The sequence below is a fragment of the Ruditapes philippinarum genome, unplaced genomic scaffold, assembly GCF_026571515.1.
Source record: "Ruditapes philippinarum isolate M1 unplaced genomic scaffold, ASM2657151v2 ctg2125_1_1_1_1, whole genome shotgun sequence".
In the NCBI taxonomy this organism is placed as follows: Eukaryota; Metazoa; Mollusca; class Bivalvia; order Venerida; family Veneridae; genus Ruditapes; species Ruditapes philippinarum.
Genome location: NW_026856260.1, coordinates 324,434 through 349,611, shown reverse-complemented (window position 1 = coordinate 349,611; position 25,178 = coordinate 324,434). Strand labels below are relative to the sequence as shown.

Sequence of the window (25,178 nt, the reverse complement as noted above, 5' to 3'; positions counted from 1 at the left end):
CTAGATCGCTCACCTGACCCATCAAACTCATCCAAACAATTACTGAGACAAGCATTCTGACCAAGTTTCATGACAGGTGAGTCAAAAATGTGACCACTACAGTGTTAACAAGGATTATCCATATTTGAGCAGTGTGACCTAGTTTTTTACCCAGGTGACCCAAATTCAAACTTGACCTAGAAATCATCAAAACAAACTATCAGACCAATTTCCAGGATACTTGGATCAAAACAGTAGCAACTAGAGTGTTAACAAGATTTTTCTATTTTTAGCTCCGGTGACCTAGTTTCACATGCGATTTCGAACTCATCCGAGCAATTACCTAGACAAGTATCCTGACCAAGTTTGATGATAATTGAGTCGAAAATGTGACCACTAGAGTGTTAACAAGGTTTTTCTATATTTGGGCGGTGTGACCTTGTTTTTCATCTGAAATGACCCATGTTCGAACTTGACTTAGAAATCATCAAAACAAACTTTCAGACCAATTTACAGGATATTTGGATCAAAACAGTAGCCACTAGAGTGTTAACAAGATTTTTCTATTTTTAGCTCCTGTGACCTAGTTTTTTATCCGAGATGACCCATGTTTGAACTAATCCGAGCAATTACCTTAACAAGTTTCCTGACCAAGTTTAATGACAATTGAGTCAAAATTGTGACCACTAGAGTGTTAACAAGATTTTTTTATATTTTTAGCTCCTGTGACCTAGTTTTTCATCCAAGATGACCCATGTTCGAACTCATCCAAGCAAGTACCTAGACAAGCATCCTGATCAAGTTTGATGTCACTTGTGTCAAAAATGTGATTGCTAGAGTGTTAACAAGATTTTTCTATTTTTAGCTCCTGTGACCTAGTTTTTCATCCGAGATGACCCATGTTGAAACTCATCCAAGCTATCACCTAGACAAGCATCCTGACCATGTTCGATGATGATTGAGGCAAAAATTTGACTGCTAGAGTGTTAACAAGGTTTTTCTATTTTTACCTCTGGTTACCTAGTTTTTCATCCGAGATGACCAATGTTCGAACTCATCCGAGCTATCACCTTGACAAGCATTCTGACTAAGTTTGATGATGATTGAGGCAAAAATGTGACCGCTAGAGTGTTAATAAGGTTTTTCTATTTTTAGCTCTGGTGACCTAGTTTTACATCCGAGATGACCCATGTTCGAACTCATCCAAGCTATCACCTAGACAAGCATCCTGACCAACTTTGATGATGATTGAGGCAAAAATGTGACCGGTAGAGTGTTAACAAGGTTTTTCTATTTTTAGCTCTTGTGACCTAGTTTTTCATCCGAGATGACCCATGCTCGAACTCATCCTAGCTATCAACTAGATAAGCAACCTGACCAAGTTTGATGATGATTGAGGCAAAAATGCAACCGCTTGAGTGTTAACAACTAAATGTGGACGGACGACGGACAATCATCTATCCTAAAAGCTCACCCTGAGCATGCTCAGGTGAGCTAAAAATCAAAGCTTTGTACTCCACCTAACTAATTTTGGACCAAATTCATTGAATATAGAAAAAAAGTTGAATAAAAATCCTGGATAATGTAAAATTTTGTTTACCTTTATTATGTATGACAACAACAGATGGGTACTTGTTTACACTAAACCTTTGTCTAAGCAACCTGTAAAATACAAAACAATGAAAAGTGAAATTTATAACTGAAAAAAATGAATGTTTTTTTTTAACTTTTTGCCTGCTGATAGCAAACTGATTTTATCCTGTACAGTCACCATTTATACTAAGATTGCAATCCCGCGCATAGGTCGAAGGTTTCGATATTGCTCACTTTCTGTCTGAAGTAACGCGAGTGTATTCAGTGAGATGTGAAGAAAGCATATACTTAGATTGGTATAATTGTCACTTTAATTGACCCAGTATAATAGGGTCTGGTAACACTAACAGAAATAAACAATCAATTATACCTGCTATTGGCAAGTATTTTTGCTAGTATTTAATGACTGTGCATGTTTTTCCGAAGAATCTTGAAAATTTTATCTCTCTAATCACAGATTTCGTATCAATGGTACTTACCCAACCTGAGCAGAGTTCAAATGCACTGCCATTGCTTTACATGATTCCAGTTCCTCTGCCAACTACCAAATAACAAGTGAAATAATTATAAACACTTTTCTAGTCAGTTTTAAGATGAACATAAACTTCAATCGTCCTGCTCATGAAAACAATACCTCTTATAACAAATCAAGTACAGTCAAACCTGTGTTAAAGACACCTCTGATTAAAGATCTCCCGGAAAAAAAGGCCGCTCTTCAAAAATCCTTTATTGATTTAAAAGTACAAAGTAACCCCCAAATAAAGCCCACTTATCTATACAGGCCATGTTTGGTTCCTCCTTTTGATGACCTTTGATCACAGGTTTGACTATAAATTACTATATTATTCTATCTAATAATATGTAAATTAGGCTTGACATCGAACAGTTGAGCTACATACCCCATATATCATGTCCTCTACCTCATGATGTCTTGGACCATCCGGGAAAGCCAACAACACTATATCATACTTTCTCTGGGCTTTTCTTAAACGTTTCTCTGTGACCTCCTCACTCTGTTCCCTGTATAATGCTGACTGTAATGAAACAACAGTATATTACCTTTTTCAAATATGTATCTGATTTAATTGCAGTATTTTATACATGGGTATAATAACAAGAGCTGTCTGTATGACAGCACGCTCGACTATTCTAAGTGCTTGATAGTAAAAGAGCATTGGTAATGTTAAATTTTTTAAGTTCACAAAAGGGCTAATTTTTTTTTATAAATTCATGTTATAGGCCTAAGAGAGAGTCTTATTATACAGTATTGGCTTGATTATTCGGAAGGTAATGTCACAAGGGTGTTTTATTGAGTATAATAATACTAATTAACTATGAATACATAAATTTGACAGAAAAGGTACAAAGGCTTGTTATTAAGATGTTTTATCAAGCAAATCACTGCTTTATTATTATGAATGCATAAAATTGTCCCAAAAAAGGCACAAACCCTTCAGTAGTTATTGAGATAACAGCTTACAAGCAAAACTTTACCATGAATTTCTAAGTTGAAAAAGTGGAGAAAAAGCAGCCTAAATGCAAGATAGAATTATGGATCTTTGTTAGTGACCTACAATTATGACCCTTAATGCATATGTGAAGTTTTAAATAAATATCTTTAATAGTTATTGAGAAATGTAAAACTTGCATGTAAACATTAACCAAGAGACTAAGTAGAAAAGGGGATATGAATCAGCCTTAATGCAAGATAGAGTTATGGAACTTGGTCAGTGACATACAATTATGACCCTCCAATTATGACCCGAAGTGCATAAGTAAATATCTTTGAAGACCTTCAACCTTTAACCTTTAACCAAAATTTCTAAGTTTCAAAGGGGCAAATAATTCTGCAAATATTGCAGGCAGAGTTATGCAATTTTGCAAACTGATGTACATTGTTACTATAAAAAAGTATTTTAAATTTCAATTGAATATCTCAAACAGTAATTGAGATATTTGACTTTACAAAAAAACTTTAACCAAAATTTCTAAGTTCCAAAGGGGCATTATTCTGTCAATATTGTAAGCAGAGTTATCCAACTTGTCAATATGATGTACCTCGTTATTATAAATAAGTATTGTAAATTTCAATTGAATATCTCAAGCAATAAGTGAGATATTTGACTTTACAAAAAACTTTAACCAAAATTTCTAAGTTAAAAAGGGGCATAATTCTGTCATTATTGTAGGCAGAGTTATGAAACTTGTCAATCTGATGTACCTTGTTACTATAAATAAGTATTGTAAGTTTCAATTGAATATCTCAAGCAATAAGTGAGATATTTGACTTTACAAAAAACTTTAACCAAAATTTCTAAGTTAAAAAGGGGCATAATTCTGTCATTATTGTAGGCAGAGTTATCCAACTTGTCAATCTGATGTACCTTGTTACTATAAATAAGTATCGTAAGTTTCAATTGAATATCTCAAGTAATAAATGAGATATTTGACTTTACAAAAAACTTGAACCAACGCAGACGCCGACGCGGACGCCGACGCCAGGGCGACTACAATAGCTCTCATATTCTTCGAATAGTCGAGCTAAAAATCTAAAACCATACAGAGAAGAAACTATATGTAAAGATAGAGACAATGGGATAGAAATACTGACAGAAAGACATGTTTTAAGAGTTATTTCTTCGGTTTATTGAATAATATATGATCTACTCTATATAACGTAAAAAAAAATACTTATCAATTTTTGCACTCCTAGAATTCATAAAAATAACAATCAAATAAACCTGTCTATATATAGATCTTACTGTGAAATGGAAAATTAAGACTTTGACAGGTGTTTTTTTTTTAATATTTATCAATGCAGTATCATTTCATATTGCGCAAATGTAAAAATCAAAATCTTGTTTTGCATGATTATTTTTCTATATTCAAATATTCTTTAACTGATGTGTTTTCACTAAAATCTATAACACACATTTAATTCATTTTACCCATACTCTGCTGAGTTTCTTGAATGAACTTACTACCATTTTAAACAATCTATTTTTGGATTATCAAGCAGAAAATTTGAAAACATTATATAGCCAGGTCGGACTGTATTTCATGCAGGCTTGCCTCGGGTTCTATACTGGTGGTGCGGGCTGTTCATTTTGGCTCCTGCATTCTAATGGTTAATGTGATCTTATCTGTGATCCTAGATTCTTAATTAAATCAAATATGCATGCCGACAGGTTAACATACCAGTTTTGTGAGCCAGTTTTTCAGTTCTGGTTTTTTAACTTTACCACTGTATTGATAGCTTGACGATTCTCCCAGGTAACATCTCATTGCTGGTAACCTCTTAGGCTCTACATTGTTTGGAGGCATTTTAGCCTATAAACAAATATAAACATATTTTAAGTATGCTACAGATCCTTTTTAATAAATATACTGTCACAATGTGTAAGATTTATCATAACATAAAAGTTATTTCTGTAAGTTGATGGATAAAATTCGAACAACATCAAACCTCATGGTATCTCTGAAGAAGTTGATGACATTTCTAATACTTATTTTGGAGTGAATTACAAAATTGCCTACTTAAATGGAAAGCTATGTTCAATATGGTTTATTAGAATGATACTAAAAAGTATTTAGATGGAAGGACTTTGAAATATTAGCCAAGACATGAATTTTTCATCAAAGTGGTGGCAAACCATTATTGTATATGAATCAAATTGGGAATATTTTTTTATGAATATCACTTGAAAAAAAAATACAAAAAAGTATTACAGTATCTGGACTAAAGGCTCCAAACTGCCAAGTAGTAAAATTTTCCTCCACAGGTTTGATATACCAGAGATTATATGCCACTTTCTCCAGCTTTGAACCTTCACCTGTAATATATCAATTTATTCATTAATAATTAAATTCAGGCATTTTTCTACCTTAGGTTATGATGCGAAAGAAAAATAAGAAATTTCATAATGATTTACCAACAAAAAACCCCATTGTGATACAAATTGACTGATAAATCAAAGTATTTGATAAAATATCTTTCTTTGATAAATTCTGACTGATAAGCTTGCTGAAATTATATGTAGTTTATTACAATATTTAGCAAATTACAAACAAAACTTACTAGCATTCCTGAAGACAACACAGAAAGGCTGATGTCTGGACATTTTGATGTGTCTCTGGAATACATGTGTTGGAAATTCTGGCAACAATGCATGGTATGCTGAAAAGAAAATAAGTTTTTACACCAGAGTTTATTAGAAATAGCTACATACTAATTAGAAATAGCTACATATATACAGACTCAACATACCATAAATTATGGAACGAATTTTATTTGATCTTTTCTAAATAAGTTACTTAGATAATCCAGATATCAAATCTGAAGTTTGCTTGCACGGATATAAATTGTATCTGGTACTAATAGTGTTGATTCATATCAAATGATAGTCTCTCAAAGAGGTTTTAAAAATTTCTGTAAAAAAAAACACTTTTACAATGGTTTAGTGAAAACACCATTTGAAATCTTAATTACCGAAAAGAAAACCACTCACAATAAACAATTTCTGTTGAAGTCACAATTAGAATGTTAATGTTCCAGTTTGTCAAGAGTTAACTTTAGTTTAATGTTGGGATCAGTAATGCGCCAGTCAGCTGTTATCTGGCCCCAGCCCCTGACTCAAACCTTTAACAATGCAGGGATAACAAAGATTTTATCTTCCATCTGCCAGAATAACAAATGACACTGTAACTCACAATGATGGATATCTTTTTGGGTCATATGACCCAATTGGAAATAAGCACACCAGCTTAATGGGCTAACCTTGTAACCATAGATCACTCCTAACAAAACCATTGTATTAAAATTTTATTATTTATTTTTTGTGTGTGTATACTATACCTGTACAAATGCTGGTACTTTTTATCCCCCCATATAATATCTTAACATCTATGTTAAACTAGATAGACTTTATATATCATGTCAGTAATTCTAAACAATATTTTGTGCTTAGTTATTAAGTCTCTGACTTGTAGTCATAATCTGAACTGTGGTTTTTCATAATTTCATCCAAAGTCGTATCTCATTTCAGTCCTTAATGTAATTTATTTAATTTATTACTTATATGAAGTGATATTTTTAATAGTTAGTTAAACTGTTACTTTTATCACAGATATACAACAGATAGGAAGCTCCGAGAAATGACGTCAGATTCAGACCCACAATCCTTTGCAAGCTTCAGTGATAATCGGGTTTTCCTGAAAGTCTCTGATTTTTGGCCCTTTTGTTAAACTCCGGCGATATCCATGAATTAATGTTTACATTGCCGACATGGATTTTCATCGGAGAAATATTTGTGTGGAAAAGTGTGAATTGTATGTTTTAGAAAAAAATAACTATTGCTTCTTATATAAGTAGAAAAGGCTTCGTCTTTTTTTATGGATGTACCTCAGGGAATTAAATATGTAGGTATTCTGGCTACTTTTACACAGGATGCATCAAATCTCTGAAAATCCCGTGACATGATAACTTGCGTGAACACAATTCTGCCGATACTGAATTTAACTGTGTGATGTCACAGTTTCTTCTCAATGATCATCTATATTTAGTTCCATGCTTTTATAAATATATAATCCTTTTATGTAAATGCAATATATGTTGTTGCAAAAAAAAAATGTCTTCACATCAAAATGCCAGAAAGTTAAAAAAAAGTGTTGTTTAAAAGAGGATAATAGAAGAACATAAAGATCAACAAGTTTACATCCCCTCAAATGGTTTGACGGCACTATAACTTGTGGAATCTTAAAGTGATAGATATTTTTATGAATGTAAACATTATTATAGAAACATATTATATGACATGATAGCTTTACAAAGTTCAATACTTTCAGTTTGTTGGGAGATAGAGTATAAAGTCTTTGAAATAAAAGTCACCACTATTCATGGTGGTATGGGGATTGGCTAATAACTGGCTTGTTCAGCTAATTTTTAGTGTGTTGTTTTTTGTTTTTCATCTGTATAAATACACATTATTTCAGTTTTATCGTTCACTAGAATAGCATTCTTCTTTAAAAGAAACATCTTTATGGGAAAAATGAGACATAACTTACAAAGTTAGATAGGATTTACTTCAGTCAAGTAATAAAAAAAAATTGGGTCGAAACGTTCTGAGGTCGAAATGTCTAAATCTTTGCATATCATTCATAACATCGACTAAATTGGAATTGAGAAACACAAAATGAATCTATTCAACAGCTTGTATTTTCCTTAGAAAACCGACTTATTAATAAAACAATTCTTACCTGTTGCCACGCATATGTAACAGAATAAGAAATGAAAATAAAAATGCAAACGAGAAAAGACTCGTACAGCCGCCATGTTGTATATAAATGAAGAGTATTCAAGGGCTGTTAATACGAGGCCCGTAATTTAATTTTTAACAGACTAAAATTTAATATTGAACAATGTACGTGGCACGATAGTGTCATCGCTATATCTTTAATATTTCAATGTTTTTTTTTCTGTAATTTTAAGTAAAGAAAATTTAATTGTTTAATACCACTTGTATTGCAAATAAAAGCCTTAATCGGGCTTAAATTGCACGTAGTTTAATAAATCCTGCAAGCCATGTATGCAAAGTTGGGGTTTTTAATTAGGGGAGACTGGGACACTCTGGGACAAAAATCATAAATTTCAATCTCCTACTTAACATATCTTAAGAATTAATGCTCTCTTTCGTGGATGAAAAGGACAATATGTACTGGATGTAGCAGATAACTAATTGAACTTAAAATAATTAAGTTGACTTGGAGATATGCATGAGAACATGGTCATTGAAATGTCCCAGAGTACCCCGAGCTAGGGGCACTCTGGGACACCATATATGGTACAGTGGGACATGCTTGGGTACGTAGGACAACATGTATAATTTCATTGAAACAAAAATATTACTGGAATTGAAAATCTGCGGTTGTTTCAAAAATCTAGATGTTCCAGTGCACGTTAAATGTGGAATTCTGCTTAAGCCGATGGGGGGCGGGGGAGGGGGCGGCTAATTGCACTTTCCATTACTGTTTATTAACAGGCTTGAAATCAAACTGAGCTTGCAACATTTTCAATTTTGCTGTTTTGGGCTTTCTGTAGGAATTCTATTGAAATTTCTCTATTTTTATTTTAATTTTGATAGGTGCGTATAGTCACACTTGTTTTGTCCAAGCATGAATCATTGCCATATTAATGAATGACAAAGTTTGGAAAATATAATCTAAATTCATTCATTTGACGTTCATTGTCATTTCAAGGTCAAGAACATATCTAAATTATTCCATATGTTTCTTTGACCACATGTGTTGTTTTGTCCACATGTGCATCAAATTTTTCCATAATGACAAAATATGACAATCAAAATTCAATAATATGGCCATGACAGTCGAGGTCATTCAAAGGTCAAGGTCAGTTTATCCTTTCAGAAGTTCTTGTCCAAATTTTTGTTTTTGCCAAACATTAAGATAATTCATTTATTAATTACCAAGTTACAATCAATTATGGCAAAAATCAGTGAAAGTGCAATAATCTAACGGTCAAGGTCATAAAAGATCAAAGATCAACTTGAGTTTGATACACATGAAAGTCTAATCCAAAAGAGTGTTGTCCCAGAGTACCCCAACCACCCCACCATTTTTATGTGACAATAATTTTAAAAGACAACCAAACCAAGATTTATTTCAAATCAGAAAATAAAGGCAATGTTTAGCACATTATCATTTACTAATATGATACAAATAAGTATTCAATGTAGAAGAATTTGAAAGCTATATAGGATTTTTTTTAGAATTTCACTTTGGAAGGTAAAAGTGCATTGTACTCGCCAGACTGATTTTTACTCGATTTGCTGCTATGAAACTTTTGAAGGGAAAAAAGCTTGACAAGATCAAACATCTGCATAAATCAGGTTTAAATCAAAGAACAAAAGCTATCAAAAAATCCCATTGTCCCGCAGTGCCCCATGTCCCAGAGTACCCAGTCTCCCCTACATATTTATGTTAAATTTCAACTTTTACAGTATCCAGTAAACATTGCCTTTCCTCTATATGTAAATTTATACACATCCTTTGCACCAGAAAATAATTTTTAACTTACTCCAATCCTCAGGAATAAAAGCAGGGCCACCCTCACTTCACCTAAAATATCACCTATAATGTCCGCTAAATGCTAACAAAATATTCACCGCTGTTTTGCACAATCGCGTGGACCCGGCAATCCGAAACTGCATGCACTGAACCAAATTCGCACAACATATTAATTGGAACACAAACATATATATTAATTTAAGAATGTGCAGCAAAATGAAAATTTGTACATGTATCCAGGGTCTTTCAAATTGATCAAAACTATTTGTAAGACCCTGATGATTTTTAGCTATAAAATATTCTAGACATGCAATGTCAAAACTTACAACTAGAAATGCTTTTATCAATACCTTATGTTGTTTAAATATATATTTTTTGTATTTTTTAATTCCACGACAAGGCCTCAAATGATAGTGCAAGGTTAAAGTAAAGTTGTATCGGATATGCACGTTATTCGGATACGTACATGTATGTAGTTGATGATGGATTATGTTCAATGAAAAAAAGATAAACAATTTGAATTTGCCTATGATTTAATATTGTGGAGAATACATTAATATTTTGTGTAACAACAACATAAAGCAACTTCAAAAAGAAAATAATCGTACCACGAATTGTCTCCTAAAGGACTTATCAGTTTCTAAAGGAAAACATGGTTCGTGTTCATGATGGACCTGAGATATGAAACGAAAATGGAAAGATTGAAAAGACAAATTTAGTCAGCAAAAGTGGTAAGTTGCAGTCTCGTATTCGACGATGGCATGTACATGTACCACACGTACATGTATCTGATATATGTACATTCTAACAGTGTAATGTATATAAAAGTACATGCATGTAGTACGTCATATAATATATGAGATTGATTAGTTTAGAATTACTTTGAATGATGTGGCAGTGTCCCCAGTGTTTAAATAGATCTGAATTAATCCATTCTTGAACCCTAAAAAGAATGGAATATGACCGCTAGCTTTATACTTTTAAAGAGTAGTTATAAGTGTTCAAGAATTGCTGATTTAGAGATTGATTTGTTGAAAATTTCAATACATACATGTATATAGTATTGCTGAACATGGATCAAGTCATGTTCTGTATACTCAATGTATACATGTATTTTAGGCTTAATGAGGGTCCCTCAGCCTTTTCAGGCCATCATTCATGCATGTCCTTCAAGGTTATAATCTGCCAAAATATGATCATTCAGTAATTCATTAAATTTTACTAAATATGTATGTATCTCGATTAATGTGATGTTTTCTATTTCAAATGATGCAAATGAGATTGTTTATTAACAAAAAATGATGAAAACTTTTGGAATTACCCAATAACTAGTTTTTCCATGTTAACACGTGCCCGTACACCTAATTTTGGTGAAAAATCGTTCTTTTTTGACATTTTTTTTATTAACAAAAAATAATGAAAACTTTTGGAATACCCAAAAACTAGTTTTTCCGTGTTAACACGTGCCCTTACACCTAATTTTGGTAAAAAATGTTGTTTTTTGACATTTTTTTGTTTTTATTAACCTTTTACCCCAGGAGTATATATTGTGAAAAATGGCCGTTTTCATTGAAAAGCCTCCTATTACATGTTCAAACTGCTATGAAACTATAAAAAGTGCTTCAATACTGATGAAACTTGGCACAAATGTTGACTAGACCATAGTCTCTGTAATCGTAAATTATCTGTTACCATGGCAACGGGGGGACGTATCAAAATTGCCAAAAATCACTATTTTGCATTGCTTTTTCTATCAAAACTGATTTCAAAGTGCTGCAACTTCTCAATGAATTGAGATAGAGTAAAGGGCTTTTCACCGTCGGTTACTAGTTACCCAAGATCGACCTGCCTGTCACATGTCCAAAATTTTCTGAGCGAAAAAGGGGGCTGCCGCCCCCTTTCAAACCCCCAAACAGATGGGGACACATCCCCCTTCTGGCAACCCCGTGATGTACCATTTTGATGGGGGCGGCGCCGAAAAAGTGGTCACTTTTTTAACAACATTTCTCAAACGAAAAACATTGTTTGGGGCCTAAATAGGGCATTTTTTTTTCACTATTTGAGGCCTGAAAAAGCCGTCAAAACACGTCTATATGAGGGAAAAGGTTAAATGCATTATGGGCCGGGATAAGGTCTTACTGCCAAAATAAATGATCATATTTTTTCGAACGGGCTTGACTGACTGATAAGGTTTTGCAACTGGGACTGGTACATGACACACCTTCCAAACAAACGTCCAGTGTTTCACTGTTTAAATTTTTACCATACATTGACTTACGTTGTCATGTTTTAGCAGTTTAGAGGACGGGACCTGAAGTTGTCCACACGACCATGTCTGATGTATGGTTGACGCCAATACCACCGAGAGAACCTCGGATATGGAGGGCTTCGAGCACGGCCATAGTGGTACTTGTATCAGTTGCCGGTAAAATAGTGTTGAGTAAGTGCAATATATATATATATATATACATGTGCCACAGAACAGATAATTTATAGTGGAATGAGGTTTGTTGGGCTGCGGAGTAATATTTAGAGTGATTCGCGTTCGCGTCTTAGCCGAATGAACACAAGAAATAGGACCAACCTTTTTGTCAAATAAAAGATTTGTTTGCTTTGAATATGAAAAACTTTTCAAATAATGAAAGAAAAGGACATTTAGATTGTTCTATACACCATTCAAACTTATCAAAACTCGTTGAAATAATATACACCATTCTTGTCAAACTTATTGTAACTTGTTGAAATAAAATAGTTGTATTATAATGTGATGATCTCCTGATACAAGTCATTAACAAAATGTTACACATATATTTTACTTTTTGTTGCAGGAATGAACAAACCAACATTTTATGGGAAAGAAGCGTTTAAAAGATGTGTTGCTAAGCGACCACAAAATAAACCAATGATAACCGTGAGCAACCATACCAGTACTGTAGATGATTTTCTCGTTTCATGTAAGTTTTGTTTTCACTTTGATTATACAGCATAGTTTATGAATAATAACAAAAACAATTCTTATTTAAATGTCAGTTTTAATGTAGTACACTAAATAAGCGATTTACAGTTCCTTCACGTCTGCAATCCGTTCTTATATCGTAGATACGTTACCATGGAAACAACTGCTGAAAAGAACGTCGTTAAGATGGTTACCTGGGGCCAAGGACATTTGTTGTCGCACCAAACCAACGTCGTTGTTCTTCCAGCTAGGTCGCGTGGTCCCCGTGGTGCGTGGAGACGGTGTGTACCAGTATTGTATGGATTTCTGTGTAGATAGACTAAATGATGGCGACTGGGTTCATATATACCCCGAGGGTTTAGTTAATACGACCAAAGAATTAATGAGACTTAAATGGGGTAAGTTTGATCATTTTCTGACCATGTTCTGTTCTATAAAATTTCTTACATATTTTATTCTTTCGTTCATATCTTAAATTTTATCGAGAATTTTATTACATACCCATGGCGCTTTTTAGACTCACTAGAAACGATATTGCAGGGCCATGCATATATTTATGCCGTTCATATATCGTTCATATATCGTGTAATAATGCACTCGACCACCCTATATGTTGTAACTGAATGCTATAAATTAAGTGGACCATCGTCGGATACCAATGGTTGATGTTATAAATGTTATGGTTCGGCGTGGTTTCCGATGATAAATTGAACCGGCAAAGTGAAAACGAGGATAAGCTGATAAGATTGGATGCAATAATGTTTTATATTGTGAGATCACATTTTGAAAATGATTGAAGTTCAATGGTTACATTTAATATGGTGTGAAATAAAATAATTTATGCTCCATCATATTTTTATTCAACCTACAGGAGTGGGGCGACTCATTGCAGAAAGCCAGGTAACTCCTATCGTCTTACCATACTGGCACATGGGTATGGACAACGTACTTCCAATGAGATCACCATATATTCCTCGTGTAGGGCATGTAAGTTTCATGGTCATTTTCTTTCATTTTGTTTTTTTGTACTTACAGGGATAGTTACGGCCGTTAACCTAAAATAATTCGTTCCTCATTGCTGTTGATTCGGATTTCGCCACACTTACACTGAATGTTTTAGTCCCCTACCGGTTTAACCGGAGGGGACTTTAGGTTTACCCTCCGTCCGTCTGTCCGTCTGTCTGTCTGTCTGTCTGTCCGTCCGTCCGTCTGTCTGTCTGTCTGTCAGTCCGTCAGTCCGTCCGTCCACAAAACTGGATCCCGCGATAACGCAAAATGTACTGAAAATATTTTAATGAAACTTGATATATGGATAGATGGCAGTATGGAGATTATGCACGTCTTTTTTTTTTCTTCCTATGTTGAAAATTCTGGTTGCTATGGCAACAAATAGCCTGAAAATATGGCAAATTGAACACATAAACTGGATCCCGCGATAACGCAAAAAGTACTGAAAATATTTTTATGAAACTTGATATATGGATAGATGGCAGTATGGAGATTATGCACGTCTTTTTTTTTCTTCCTATGTGGAAAATTCTGGTTGCTATGGCAACAAATAGCCTGAAAATATGGCAAATTGAACACATAAACTGGATCCCGCGATAACGCAAAAAGTACTGAAAATATTTTTATGAAACTTGATATATGGATAGATGGCAGTATGGAGATTATGCACGTCTTTTGTTTTCTTCCTATGTTGAAAATTCTGGTTGCAATGGCAACAAATAGCCTGAATTTCAAGATTTCTGATTTAAATTTTTCAGCTTTTTCACTATAAGTTCTTTATTTCTTAAGGTGTTTACTTCAAACTTTAAATATAAGTTTCTGGTCATCAACCACATCATATGTGACAAGGTTTACAACTCTAGCACAAAAATTATCAGTATTACCTCCCTTGAACTTAGAATTTTTATGAAAAAAATGTTGTCTTTTTTAAATAACTTCTTTATTTCCTAATATATCTACTTCAAACTTCATATATATGTTTCTTATTATCACTCAACATTTTTGAGAAGGTTAAATAATCTAGCAAGACTATTTCCAGAATTATGTCCCCCTTGAACTTAGATTTTTTTCGAGAAATTGGTATTTTTCACTCCAACTTCTTCATTCATTATAGGATTTACTTTAAAATCCCACATGGTAATAATATGACAAGGTTGTATAAACATAATTTCCTTACTAGGCAGGGAAACTTAACACATTACTGTGATGTAGACAAACTTAGAACTCAAAAGATTTAAGTTCATTCAGGTCATTCATTCACTGGTAAAATTGACTGGCCAATGGCCCATCAGAAAGTTGCTAGGGTTCTAACCGGTAGGGGACTTATGGATTGCTTGCAATACTATGATAATTGCTTGTTTATTTTTCTCTTGCTATTGGCATATCATCAAAACAAATTCAGCACAAAGCAATGTATGCAACTTTCAATAAGTATGTCAATATTATTGCTTATTTAATAAATATCTTTTTAATTGTGAAGCTACATTTTTGCATGTCAACATTCCTAATATTGAGTATGTTAATGAAAATAAAATGCGTCTCGTCTTGAATATTAAATAAAAGATAAATGTATATTTTTTTTAGGAATTGACATCAATGAAGCTTTAGATTACAATGTCTGGTCAAAATACATCAGTTAAGCTTTTTTTAAACAATAAATTGATTGCCGATAATAAAAAATTATCCTTGATTGACATCAAATTTTCAGAAAGTCACAGTGGTTATAGGCGAACCAATTCATTTTGAAGAAGATCTGAAACAGCTAAGAGAGCAGAAAAAGACAGATGTAAGTAAAGCATTATCATTCAGTTTGCTAAATCAGGGTCTTTCAAATATAATTCGATTGATCCTCAGTGGCTAAATGCGTCTTTTGAATGTTGTTTTACAAGCATGGTATGTGAGTGTGAATTTATAAATAATGATTATAAGTTATTATATAACACTCGGATATCTTATTATGACTTGAAGTTAGATTGGTACTATATCTGAATTATTTTCTTTTACAGGAAGAAATCAGGAAATACATTACAGATAAAATTCAGGATGTTTTTAAATCTCTCAAGGAAGAAACGGAAAAGAAGCACAATGAATCTTCAGACACGCGATGACAGCATTAAAAGCCACTACCAGCATGGACATTGCTGGACAATTAATATAATAATTCAATTATTTACTGGTCTTACAATACATTTGGACATAAGGCAAAAAAGAAATATGATTAAAGAATTGATATTTGTAATGTATATATCATGCATTAGTACCAGTGCAAGTAGGAATGCATAAAATTATGCAAATGTGATAAAAGGTATATAAACATTGTGTAATAACAAAACTGTTAACAAAAGACACATAAACATAGTGTTTAAACTGTGACCAAAGACATGTGGATGAGCAATTATACAACTGTGACCAAAGGCATATGTAATATTGAAACCGTGGCCAAAGGCATTTGTGGGCATAATGTAAGATCAAAAGTGAGACCAAAGTCATGCAAACACCATTCTATATTTAAACTGTGACCAAAGACATGTGAATATATCCATTTTTACAACTGTGACCAAAGGCATGTGAACATTATGTCAAATAAAAACTTAGACTGATATGAAAGGCATGTAAACTCCATATTATATTAAAACTGTCACCAAATGCATGTGAATATATGCATTTATACAACTGTGACCAAAAGCATGTGAACAATATTTGATTTGAACTTTAGAATCCGACAGTAATAACGAAATAAGTATATAAGTATGTTGACATGTAAAATACAGAGATATACATATAAAAACTAAGCAGCAACAGATGTATGATGTATGTGCAACTTATACTGAATGGCTATATATGTTCATGATTACTGCCAAAGATATTGTGATATTAAATGTTAATGATTGATCAAACAAGGATAAGAAATGTAACGAAATTTGTTTGAATTATTTAGAGATATATTTTAAATAGTATAAAGCTATCGATGGCGGAATATACTATAAACATAAATCATTTTTATCTTTATATAGATACTGTGTTCCAATACCCTTACTGTCGTTTCTTAAAATTCTTTGCCAAAAACTGTCTATACATGTATTTAAATTCGTAATGAATTATATTATTGTCATTTTGATATTTTATCAGTTATCAAACTTATCATACACTAATTGCTTTTATATTGAGTACTGTTCACATTATACATGTCTTGTCAAACAATAATCTTTGAGAATTATAGTTGATATCAAATTATAATTTCATTGTGTGGAATATTTTTAAATGTTTATAGCAAGAAATGATTGATAGCTGTACATACAACTTTCAAATTAATGTGTCAAAATGTATATGATAATCTGTATCACTGTGTTCTATATTTTACAAGATCTTGCACCAAATATTTAAAAAAAACAAAAACTAATACAATAAATTATTTAAAACACATTGGCTTGGTTAAAGTAGTATTCAGTGAGTAAAGTTCATGGTGTCTGTTGCACTCTACGACGTTTCAGTAACGACCGTGCGACCACAAACCCGCATCAATTACGAATTTTTGGAAGTGACCACATCAGAAATGTTAAGAGTACAGAAACAGAAACTTTTAATTACTTGGTAAAACACAACTTGGACACATTTTATATTTAATTGCAGGATAAAACACAACGTCAATATAATATGACTATATGAAATAAAAAAAAAGTTTAAAAAATGTCACATTGAACCCCTACTATCTACTGCCTACTATCTTTCAATAATAAGACCCGATAACGGAGTGCAGGATCTACCGGGGGGGGGGGGCTTAACGGGCTGAAGCACCCCCAGACACCCTGGCCTTAAAAAAATCTATCAAAGATGGCATATTGAGGGTAAAATATTAGCAAAAACTGGCTTAAGATAACAGTGCCACTGACAGCGAACAGGTTTATATCCGGGCTATCCCTTCCCTTCCTTACTTTTTATACGATCTGTGTTGGTCTGAAATTTAAAAAAGAAGCCGCTGGGGACATTTCCCATTGTTTTGAAAGTCTATTAAATCTATATTTTAAGTTGTTAAACTTGTGTTCAAAAATTTATTTGTAATTGAGAGCCCCCTTTGGGCCTTTTTACTGGTTTTGCTGATTAAGAGAGAAATACGGTAAATCGTGTCAGTTAATTAACCACATAAGTCATAAACTTCAACAGTATGATAATATTTTCATCACAATATTTTTTAATGAGAGTTAGTACTGAAATTAGTGTGAAATCATAATTGCCATCATTCCAACTTTTTTCTTTCATATGTACTCGTATATGAGATCATGCCCATGTCAATTCTTAAAAGAAACAAAAATAAACCAAAAAATTCTAAAAGCATTAGGTTCAAATATTTGAAACAGTATTTAAAAAGAAGAAAAAAGAGAGAAAATATCGATTGATTTAATACAAATGTACATTAATATGTTTTTCATATACCTATCCTCAAAACGTGCACGTGCCGCTATGTACATGTAACATGAATCATGCGAATAATGCATTATTATGCGCATAACAGGAAACGGAAGTAGAACGCGACGCTGTTTGCCTTGAAGGTAAATCAATGTCCAGTTGCGCTTTATTACAACAGTCATTGTTGAATTGTTGATTAAAAAAATATATCATAAAATTAAATTACTTTTTCAGTATAAAAAAGGATTAAATTACAAAAACATAGACAAATATTGATCATTACAGAGTAAGGGTATGTATTTTAAAAACTGTTTTGTTTTAATTGTTATATTACGTCGTTTAAGTACAATGTATTCATTTAAATAATGTAAGACTCTACTGAGGTTTTTTGACATGACTGGAATAGAAATATTTTTCCAAGATTTATGTACCATTTGATGAATAATATCTGCACAAATAACTTGTGTGCATTTTTTTCAGATCATTCCCTCAAACAGTTTTTCCAGAAAATTCATTTTTAGTGTCCAAAATGATAAAAATGCGTTACAACGCTTTCCACTCTAATCTGGCTTAGAATCGCACAAAAAACACCGATCTTCAATTTAATTTTTAGTATATTTCTTAATATCCTTTGAAAAGTTTTCCATTTTGATTGCTTCATTTGATCTATGTAAAAAAATTCCTTTTCTGTCTTGCTACTTCCAATTTAAGCTGTTTTGTATGAATGAAGACTCAAGATTTTGCGTTTTATTTTTAACGTATCAAGTTAGGTTGAATCAATAAATATGTTTTGCTTTACAGCCTGCTTCATTCATCCAATTCCCTTTAAAAACTTCGTCACAGTTGAGTTTGCTGGGGTCTGGCACTGTTTACAGGACCATGCCTAATACATGGTTGACACCCACTCCACAGAAAGAACCAAGAATATGGAGACTTTCGAGTTCTGCTGTCCTACTGTTTGTGTCAGCTTGCAGTAAATTTATATTTAGTAAGTCATGTGTTATCATGGTAAACTTAAAACCATTCTATATTTATAACAGATCTTTGCGGAGTCCGTTATAAATAGGGTAGAAAATCATATTGCGATATTTACAGACGTGTTGAATATATATTGTGAATATTGTTAAGATATAAAATGCGTTGAAAATCAAAGAAAACTACACAATTGTTAAAAGGCATTTAAATAATGCTTATAAATTTAATGTATTTTCTTTAATTGACATTGATACGATTGTTGGCAAGTAACATTGTATTTTGAATTGCAGTTTTAAACAAAGTTTATGAATATATTGCGCCATCTCGGACACAGTACTGTAGGTAGTGAATTCGGATCTCTTATTTCTCAATTTTGAGACTTTAACATGTGAAGTTAATTTACTTGGGAGTGTTTTTCTCCCTAATTTTACATGATACGGGATTGTGTGTTGTCAAGAAAACATTGTATTGTTGTTATTGCAGGTTTAAATAAACCAAAAGTTTATGGGAAAGAAGCGTTCAAGAGTTTCGTTGCTAAGCGACCACAAAATAAACCATTAGTTACTATTAGCAACCATTACAGTATGATAGATGACTTTCTTGTTTCGTGTAAGTATATCTGTAATTTTGTGAAATCATGACTATGATATATGAACAAATCACTTTTCTGCATATGTAACTATATGTTGGCCGCAAACGTTCTGTTCATAATTATTTTATAATAGTACTTATATTTTAGATATGTTACCATGGAAACAACTCATGAAAAGAACGTCAATAAGATGGTTACCTGGGGCCAAGGACGTTTGCACACGTACCAAATCTTCTACACTATTCTTCCAGCTAGGTCGCGTGGTCCCCGTGGTGCGTGGAGACGGTGTGTACCAGTATTGTATGGATTTCTGTGTAGATAGACTGAATGATGGCGACTGGGTTCATATATACCCCGAGGGTTTGGTTAATACGACCAAAGAATTTATGAGACTTAAATGGGGTATGTATTTTTTCTCTTCTGGCCATATTTTTATAGACGAATTTTACTACAACTGCAAAAACCCCGAGTAAGTAAATGATCAGAAACTTCATAAACTGATACACAACCCAACTTGCCCAGGCAACCACTTGTATTGAGCGATATTTGTCTGCATCGACCACTTAAAATTCTCCCAGATTATTTCTACCTATATCGTATCGTCATGCATTGTCCAAATAGACCGTTCTATGTAGCCACCATATTTGGCCCTATCATTGAGCCAGGCCCCGGTACACGACGCTATACGCAGGTCGTGAAATATGAATAATTGCTGTTTTAAAATGTATAATAATCAAATAAATTATCATTATTTATATCCATATCTGTCATGTATTAAAATGAACAGTTGTGTCCTGGCTTTTGAAAAATGCCAATTATTTAATTTATGTATTTATATTACAGGGGTGGGGCGACTCATTGCAGATAGCGAGATGACCCCTATCGTGTTACCATACTGGCATGTGGGTATGGACAATGTCTTTCCAACTCGCATACCTTACTACCCCAGGATGGGAAAAGTAAGTTTCAGTTTCTTTTTATTACACATGTTTATCTAATTTCTTCAGTATTGCTTTTTTAAGACAAGTTTGCATATGGCTGCATTCAATCAATGGTCATGAAAGGGAAATATTTCGAAGAAGTAATAATATATTTTCTACATGTCCTATTGCACGAGCAAATTCAAAAGAGCTATTTCCATGTAAAGAATCCTGTTTTATAGTTAAAACTGTGAAGAATTGTCAGGAATAGCTCTATATTACAATAATTAACACAACCACATACTAGATGTGATTTTGTCGAATCTAAAAAAAATGAATTAACATTCAATAAATTTAAGGTAACTCTTGAAATAGATAAAAATTTGAGCCGCGTCATGACAAAACCAACATATAGTGGGTTTGCGACCAGCATGGATCCAGACCAGCCTGCATCTCCGCGCAGTCTGATCAGGATCCATGCTGTTCGCTATCAGTTTCTCTACTTGTAATAGGGTTTGAAAGCGAACAGCATGGATCCTGATCAGACTGCGCGGATGCGCAGGCTGGTCTGGATCCATGCTGGTCGCAAACCCACTATGTTGGTTTTGCCATGACGCGGCTCATTAATGATAATGCATGTATCATTCACATCATATTTTCAGAAAGTCACTGTGGTCATTGGAGAACCCATTGATTTTGAAGAAGATCTGAAGCGCTTAAGGGAACAGAAAAAGACAGATGTAAGGGGAAAATCATTCCAATAGCTAAACAAATCGTGTCTTTTTAGGACATTACAATCCCCCCCCCCCCCCCCCCCGTTAATATTTCATTAATTCTTTGTAGACTATACTATGTCCCATAGTTCCATAGTGGTTTTTTTATTATTATTTTTTTTTTAATTTGAGGTAGGTTAGAAGCATATAAAATATGAATTAATAATCAAAAGATTAAAATAACAAATAAACCACACAAACACGAGTTTTCAGTAATTATAAAAGTATAAATTGCAAACGTTTCAGCTAGATGCCTTCATCAGTGCAAAACATTTTTTTGTTGTTTTTTTTTATCAACAGATTTGATACATTCAATCAATTATTACCATTTAGATTTTAACATATTTTTTTAGAATGGGAAGTTATATTTATTATGATATTTAGAAATGGGTGTATTCAGCTGACCTGAACTAGAGTTATAGTAATACCTAACGTTTTCTTTTCTTATTACAGGAGGAAATCAGGAAATATATTACAGATAAAATTCAGGATGTTTTTGAATCTCTAAAGATAGAAACAGAAAAGAAACATAATGAAACTGTAGACATGTGAAAATTATAAATAATACATTTTAACAATATACAAATAAATTACACAAGTACATGGACGCTACTGACGTGAAAATTGTTGATTTACATAAAAATGTAATAAAATAGGGTTATTTGTGAACTTTGTTCAATGTAGACATGTGAACACGTTTTATCCAGAGACACACTTTAACGTTATATAGTTGTAGCCAAAGTACGTGAACATAATGCAATATGAAGAACTGTTACCAAAGACACCTGATTATCATGCATATATACAAAATGAGTCGAAATGTCTCATTTCAAAGGTCATCTTGCAATATCACAGATGTGACATGTGAAACATCCAAAAATACAAATGTGACTACATAGACACGTGAAACGATCCGACAACAAAGGTGTGGTCGCACAGACACGAGAAATCATCCAACAATAAAGATGTGGTCGCTTAGACACGAGAAATCATCCAACAATAAAGATGTGGTCGCTTAGACACGAGAAACCATCCAACAATAAAGATGTGGTCGCACAGACACGAGAAACCATCCAACAATAAAGATGTGGTCGCTTAGACACGAGAAATCATCCAACAATAAAGATGTGGTCGCTTAGACACGAGAAACCATCCAACAATAAAGATGTGGCTGCAAAGACACGAGAAACCATCCAACAATAAAGATGTGGCCGCAAAGACACAACAAAACCATCCAACAATAAAGATGTGACCGCAAAGACACGAGAAACCATCCAACAATAAAGATGTGGCCGCAAAGACACGAGAAACCATCCAACTATACAGTTGCGACCCCATAGACACTAGACACGTGAAAACAAACAATACAGTTAAAGTTTTTGTAAATGATTTTTTTCTCAATTTATGTAACACATTCTGTATATAAACATACTTGTACATGCATCATTATACATTTATTTGGTATGTATTCACTAGTGTTTTACCGCGAATGTTAAGTTGAGATTATATCCAAAAAAGCTTATTTGAATTTGAATAAAATAAAGAAAGGACTGAGATTGGTTCGTCTTTATGTGACTTTTCGCCAGATATTCTTACTTACATGAGGAGTATCATCGTACTACTTTTTTGACACCAATGACCAAATTCTCCCTGAAATGATTGATAAAACTGTGATTCCCCAATGTTTTTTTTTTCTTTTTAAAATACGTTTCATTCCGTAGATCTGTTAGATATATGAGTGACCGTAGACATGTGGACTCCATATCGAACTTTCAGATATTTAATGAACACAATATGAACACAACGCATGTTGAAACAGGGTCACACTATCAAGTCAAACGTTCCAGCCTTTCATTTTGGAGTACATTTTATCTCAACCTCTCAGGATTTTCATGAAAACTGGTTTTTAAAATGTTTTAATACATCCGAGACAACCTGGAGAAGTATACTGCTAAAGCGCCGGCCGAAGGTGATGGTCACTCTTGTAGGTCAAATACCTAATCAACGTGCTTAATTATCACCATGGGCTTGATCTTTTCTGTATACATTGAGACTTTCACCGTGCATTATTTAAGATAAGAAATATAAGGGCTACCATCGTGGGCTGTATGGGCTTTACTGTATTCTTTGGGACTATCACCGTGCTTAATTTGAGAAAATAAATATAAGATAGGACTATCACCGTGGGCTGTATGACATTTACTGTATTCCTCGAGACTATCACCGTGCTTAATTTGAGATAAGAAATACTAAATACTAGTAGAGCTAAATACCGTGGGCTGTAAGCTTTACTGGAGACTGTCACCGGTAAGAAATATTAGATAGGACTATCACCGTGGGCTGTGTGAGCTTTACTGTATTCAGCGAGACGATCACTTTGCTTTATTTGTGAGCTTTACTGTATACCTTTAGACTGTCACCAAGCTCTATTTGAGATAAGAAATATTAGATAGGGTTTTTCTGTAATGAAGTGTTATCATCGTGGTCACTTTTAGCAGTGCTAGTGGTTATCACCGTACCGTGTTGGAACTTCATATTACTAGTAAATGTCACGGTGGACAGTTTTAATAATGCAACAGTGCTAGATGATTGTCTCTATATCTCCCCTGTTCAATGCAGGGTTAATCTACCCATTACCAGATATACACGCCCCCCCCCCCCCACTTTTGTTGTCTCAAATGGTGAAAAAAAACTTATTTAGGGCCCCAACACTTGTTTTTGTTTGAAAAATGTTGTCTAAAAAAGTGAACACTTTTTCGGCGCCGTCCTCTATTCAAAAGATGCATTAGGGGGTTGGCAGAAGGGGGATATGCCCCTTTCTGTTTGGGAGTTTGAAGGGGGGCGATAGCTCATCGCCGAGAAAATTTTGGACTTGTAAGAGTCTAAAAGTGACCCCGGTAACGTGTAACCAACGCTGAAAAGCTTTTGCCTCTATCTCAATCCGTTGAGAAGTTGCAGCACTTTGAAATCAATTTTGATGGAAAATATCAACGCAAAATGGTGATTTTAGGCAATTTTGAGATGTCCCCTCGTTGTCATGGTAACAGGAATTTTAAGCCCAGTTAACATGTGTGCCAAGTTTGATTAGTATTGAAGCAGTTTTTAATAATTTAAAATTTGCTAGTTAACAAGATTCTAAAATGTCTTATATCTCCAAAAGTTCAATGCAGTAGGGTATAAAGGAATAATGGTTGGTGAAAAGATTTCAAACACAAATTGTACACCAACAGAGAAGATCATAATTATGCTATACATGTGCTAGGAATAATACATCACAAAATAAAGACATCATACTTGCAAAATGCATTTTATTATCATTCAAGAAATAAAGATCTGTTCTGCAAAATATGAAGATGAAACTTCTCAAAATGTAATAACAATTCTATGTTTTAATTATCTGCATAATGGGATTGTTCAGGACAAATTTCCCAGTAACATTTTAGTGTGGCCAGTAATGTGAAATAATTAACACTACTCAAAACAGTATTTTGTGTAATAAAAACACTGTGGTCAGACATAAAGCAGTAATATATAGAGTTCAGAATCCAAAGATTATTGGGCTCATTTCCAATCAGAAACGGATCACATGTTGGAGTATTTTCAAAAATTTGTGAAAGAAAATAGAATATGAAAATGTTTCATTTTGAAGTGCATTCCTGAATATGAACTTTTCATTTAACATATTATGCTTTCTGATGAAAAACAAAAGTTTTATGAGTTAAGTATGCAATATATATAATATTTCTCACCGATATATATTTTTCACTAGTAAATCTATTATTTCCCAGTTAGGCATAAAATAATGTTATACATTTCCTTAACATTTTAAATATGCAACTAATTCAGTTTAAGTCTAAATATTACATAGTAAGTGATTATTTTAAATAATGTTTCAA

At 33.3% G+C, this 25,178-nt stretch overlaps 3 protein-coding genes across 4 annotated transcripts in view; 2 read left to right on the top strand and 1 right to left on the bottom strand.

Moving 5' to 3' along the window:
• Positions 1 to 7,910, bottom strand: part of LOC132746014 (uncharacterized) — a 43,006-nt gene extending 35,096 nt beyond the window's left edge. Inside the window, exons 1-7 of the mRNA XM_060735062.1 lie at positions 7,828 to 7,910; positions 5,651 to 5,749; positions 5,302 to 5,405; positions 4,771 to 4,902; positions 2,472 to 2,606; positions 2,052 to 2,113; positions 1,580 to 1,641 (exon numbers count right to left, since the gene is read on the bottom strand). Of these exons, the coding sequence (XP_060591045.1) occupies positions 1,580 to 1,641; positions 2,052 to 2,113; positions 2,472 to 2,606; positions 4,771 to 4,902; positions 5,302 to 5,405; positions 5,651 to 5,749; positions 7,828 to 7,903 (670 nt within the window). The 5' untranslated portion in view covers positions 7,904 to 7,910. The remainder of the gene's footprint in view (positions 1 to 1,579; positions 1,642 to 2,051; positions 2,114 to 2,471; positions 2,607 to 4,770; positions 4,903 to 5,301; positions 5,406 to 5,650; positions 5,750 to 7,827) is intronic.
• A 2,164-nt stretch (positions 7,911 to 10,074) lies between these two features.
• On the top strand, positions 10,075 to 17,041 carry LOC132746013 (tafazzin-like). 2 transcript variants are annotated; one of them, XM_060735060.1, is made up of 7 exons: positions 10,075 to 10,385; positions 11,951 to 12,094; positions 12,483 to 12,608; positions 12,754 to 13,008; positions 13,482 to 13,597; positions 15,327 to 15,404; positions 15,625 to 17,041. In XM_060735060.1, the coding sequence occupies exons 2-7, from the start codon at positions 11,986 to 11,988 to the stop codon at positions 15,724 to 15,726; spliced, it is 786 nt and encodes a 261-aa protein (XP_060591043.1). In that variant the 5' UTR covers positions 10,075 to 10,385; positions 11,951 to 11,985; the 3' UTR covers positions 15,727 to 17,041. The 2 variants fall into 2 exon arrangements, with proteins under 2 accessions (XP_060591043.1, XP_060591042.1); XM_060735059.1 differs by having other exon boundaries at positions 11,948 to 12,094.
• A 1,815-nt stretch (positions 17,042 to 18,856) lies between these two features.
• On the top strand, positions 18,857 to 22,098 carry LOC132746001 (tafazzin-like). The gene is made up of 6 exons (XM_060735035.1): positions 18,857 to 19,010; positions 19,481 to 19,606; positions 19,737 to 19,991; positions 20,433 to 20,548; positions 21,172 to 21,249; positions 21,736 to 22,098. The coding sequence occupies exons 1-6, from the start codon at positions 18,902 to 18,904 to the stop codon at positions 21,832 to 21,834; spliced, it is 783 nt and encodes a 260-aa protein (XP_060591018.1). The 5' UTR covers positions 18,857 to 18,901; the 3' UTR covers positions 21,835 to 22,098.
• Positions 22,099 to 25,178: the final 3,080 nt, after the last annotated feature.

What these genes read in the sequence shown, in the direction of transcription:
- LOC132746013 (XM_060735060.1), top strand. Translation starts at nt 11,986, where the DNA reads ATGTCTGATGTATGGTTGACGCCAATACCACCGAGAGAACCTCGGATA. An exon ending in AGATGATTTTCTCGTTTCAT is followed by an intron (nt 12,609 to 12,753) that starts GTAAGTTTTGTT and finishes CTTATATCGTAG; the next exon opens with ATACGTTACCATGGAAACAA. An exon ending in ATATTCCTCGTGTAGGGCAT is followed by an intron (nt 13,598 to 15,326) that starts GTAAGTTTCATG and finishes TCAAATTTTCAG; the next exon opens with AAAGTCACAGTGGTTATAGG.
- LOC132746001 (XM_060735035.1), top strand. Translation starts at nt 18,902, where the DNA reads ATGCCTAATACATGGTTGACACCCACTCCACAGAAAGAACCAAGAATA. An exon ending in TTGCAGTAAATTTATATTTA is followed by an intron (nt 19,011 to 19,480) that starts GTAAGTCATGTG and finishes TTGTTATTGCAG; the next exon opens with GTTTAAATAAACCAAAAGTT. An exon ending in GGGAACAGAAAAAGACAGAT is followed by an intron (nt 21,250 to 21,735) that starts GTAAGGGGAAAA and finishes TTCTTATTACAG; the next exon opens with GAGGAAATCAGGAAATATAT.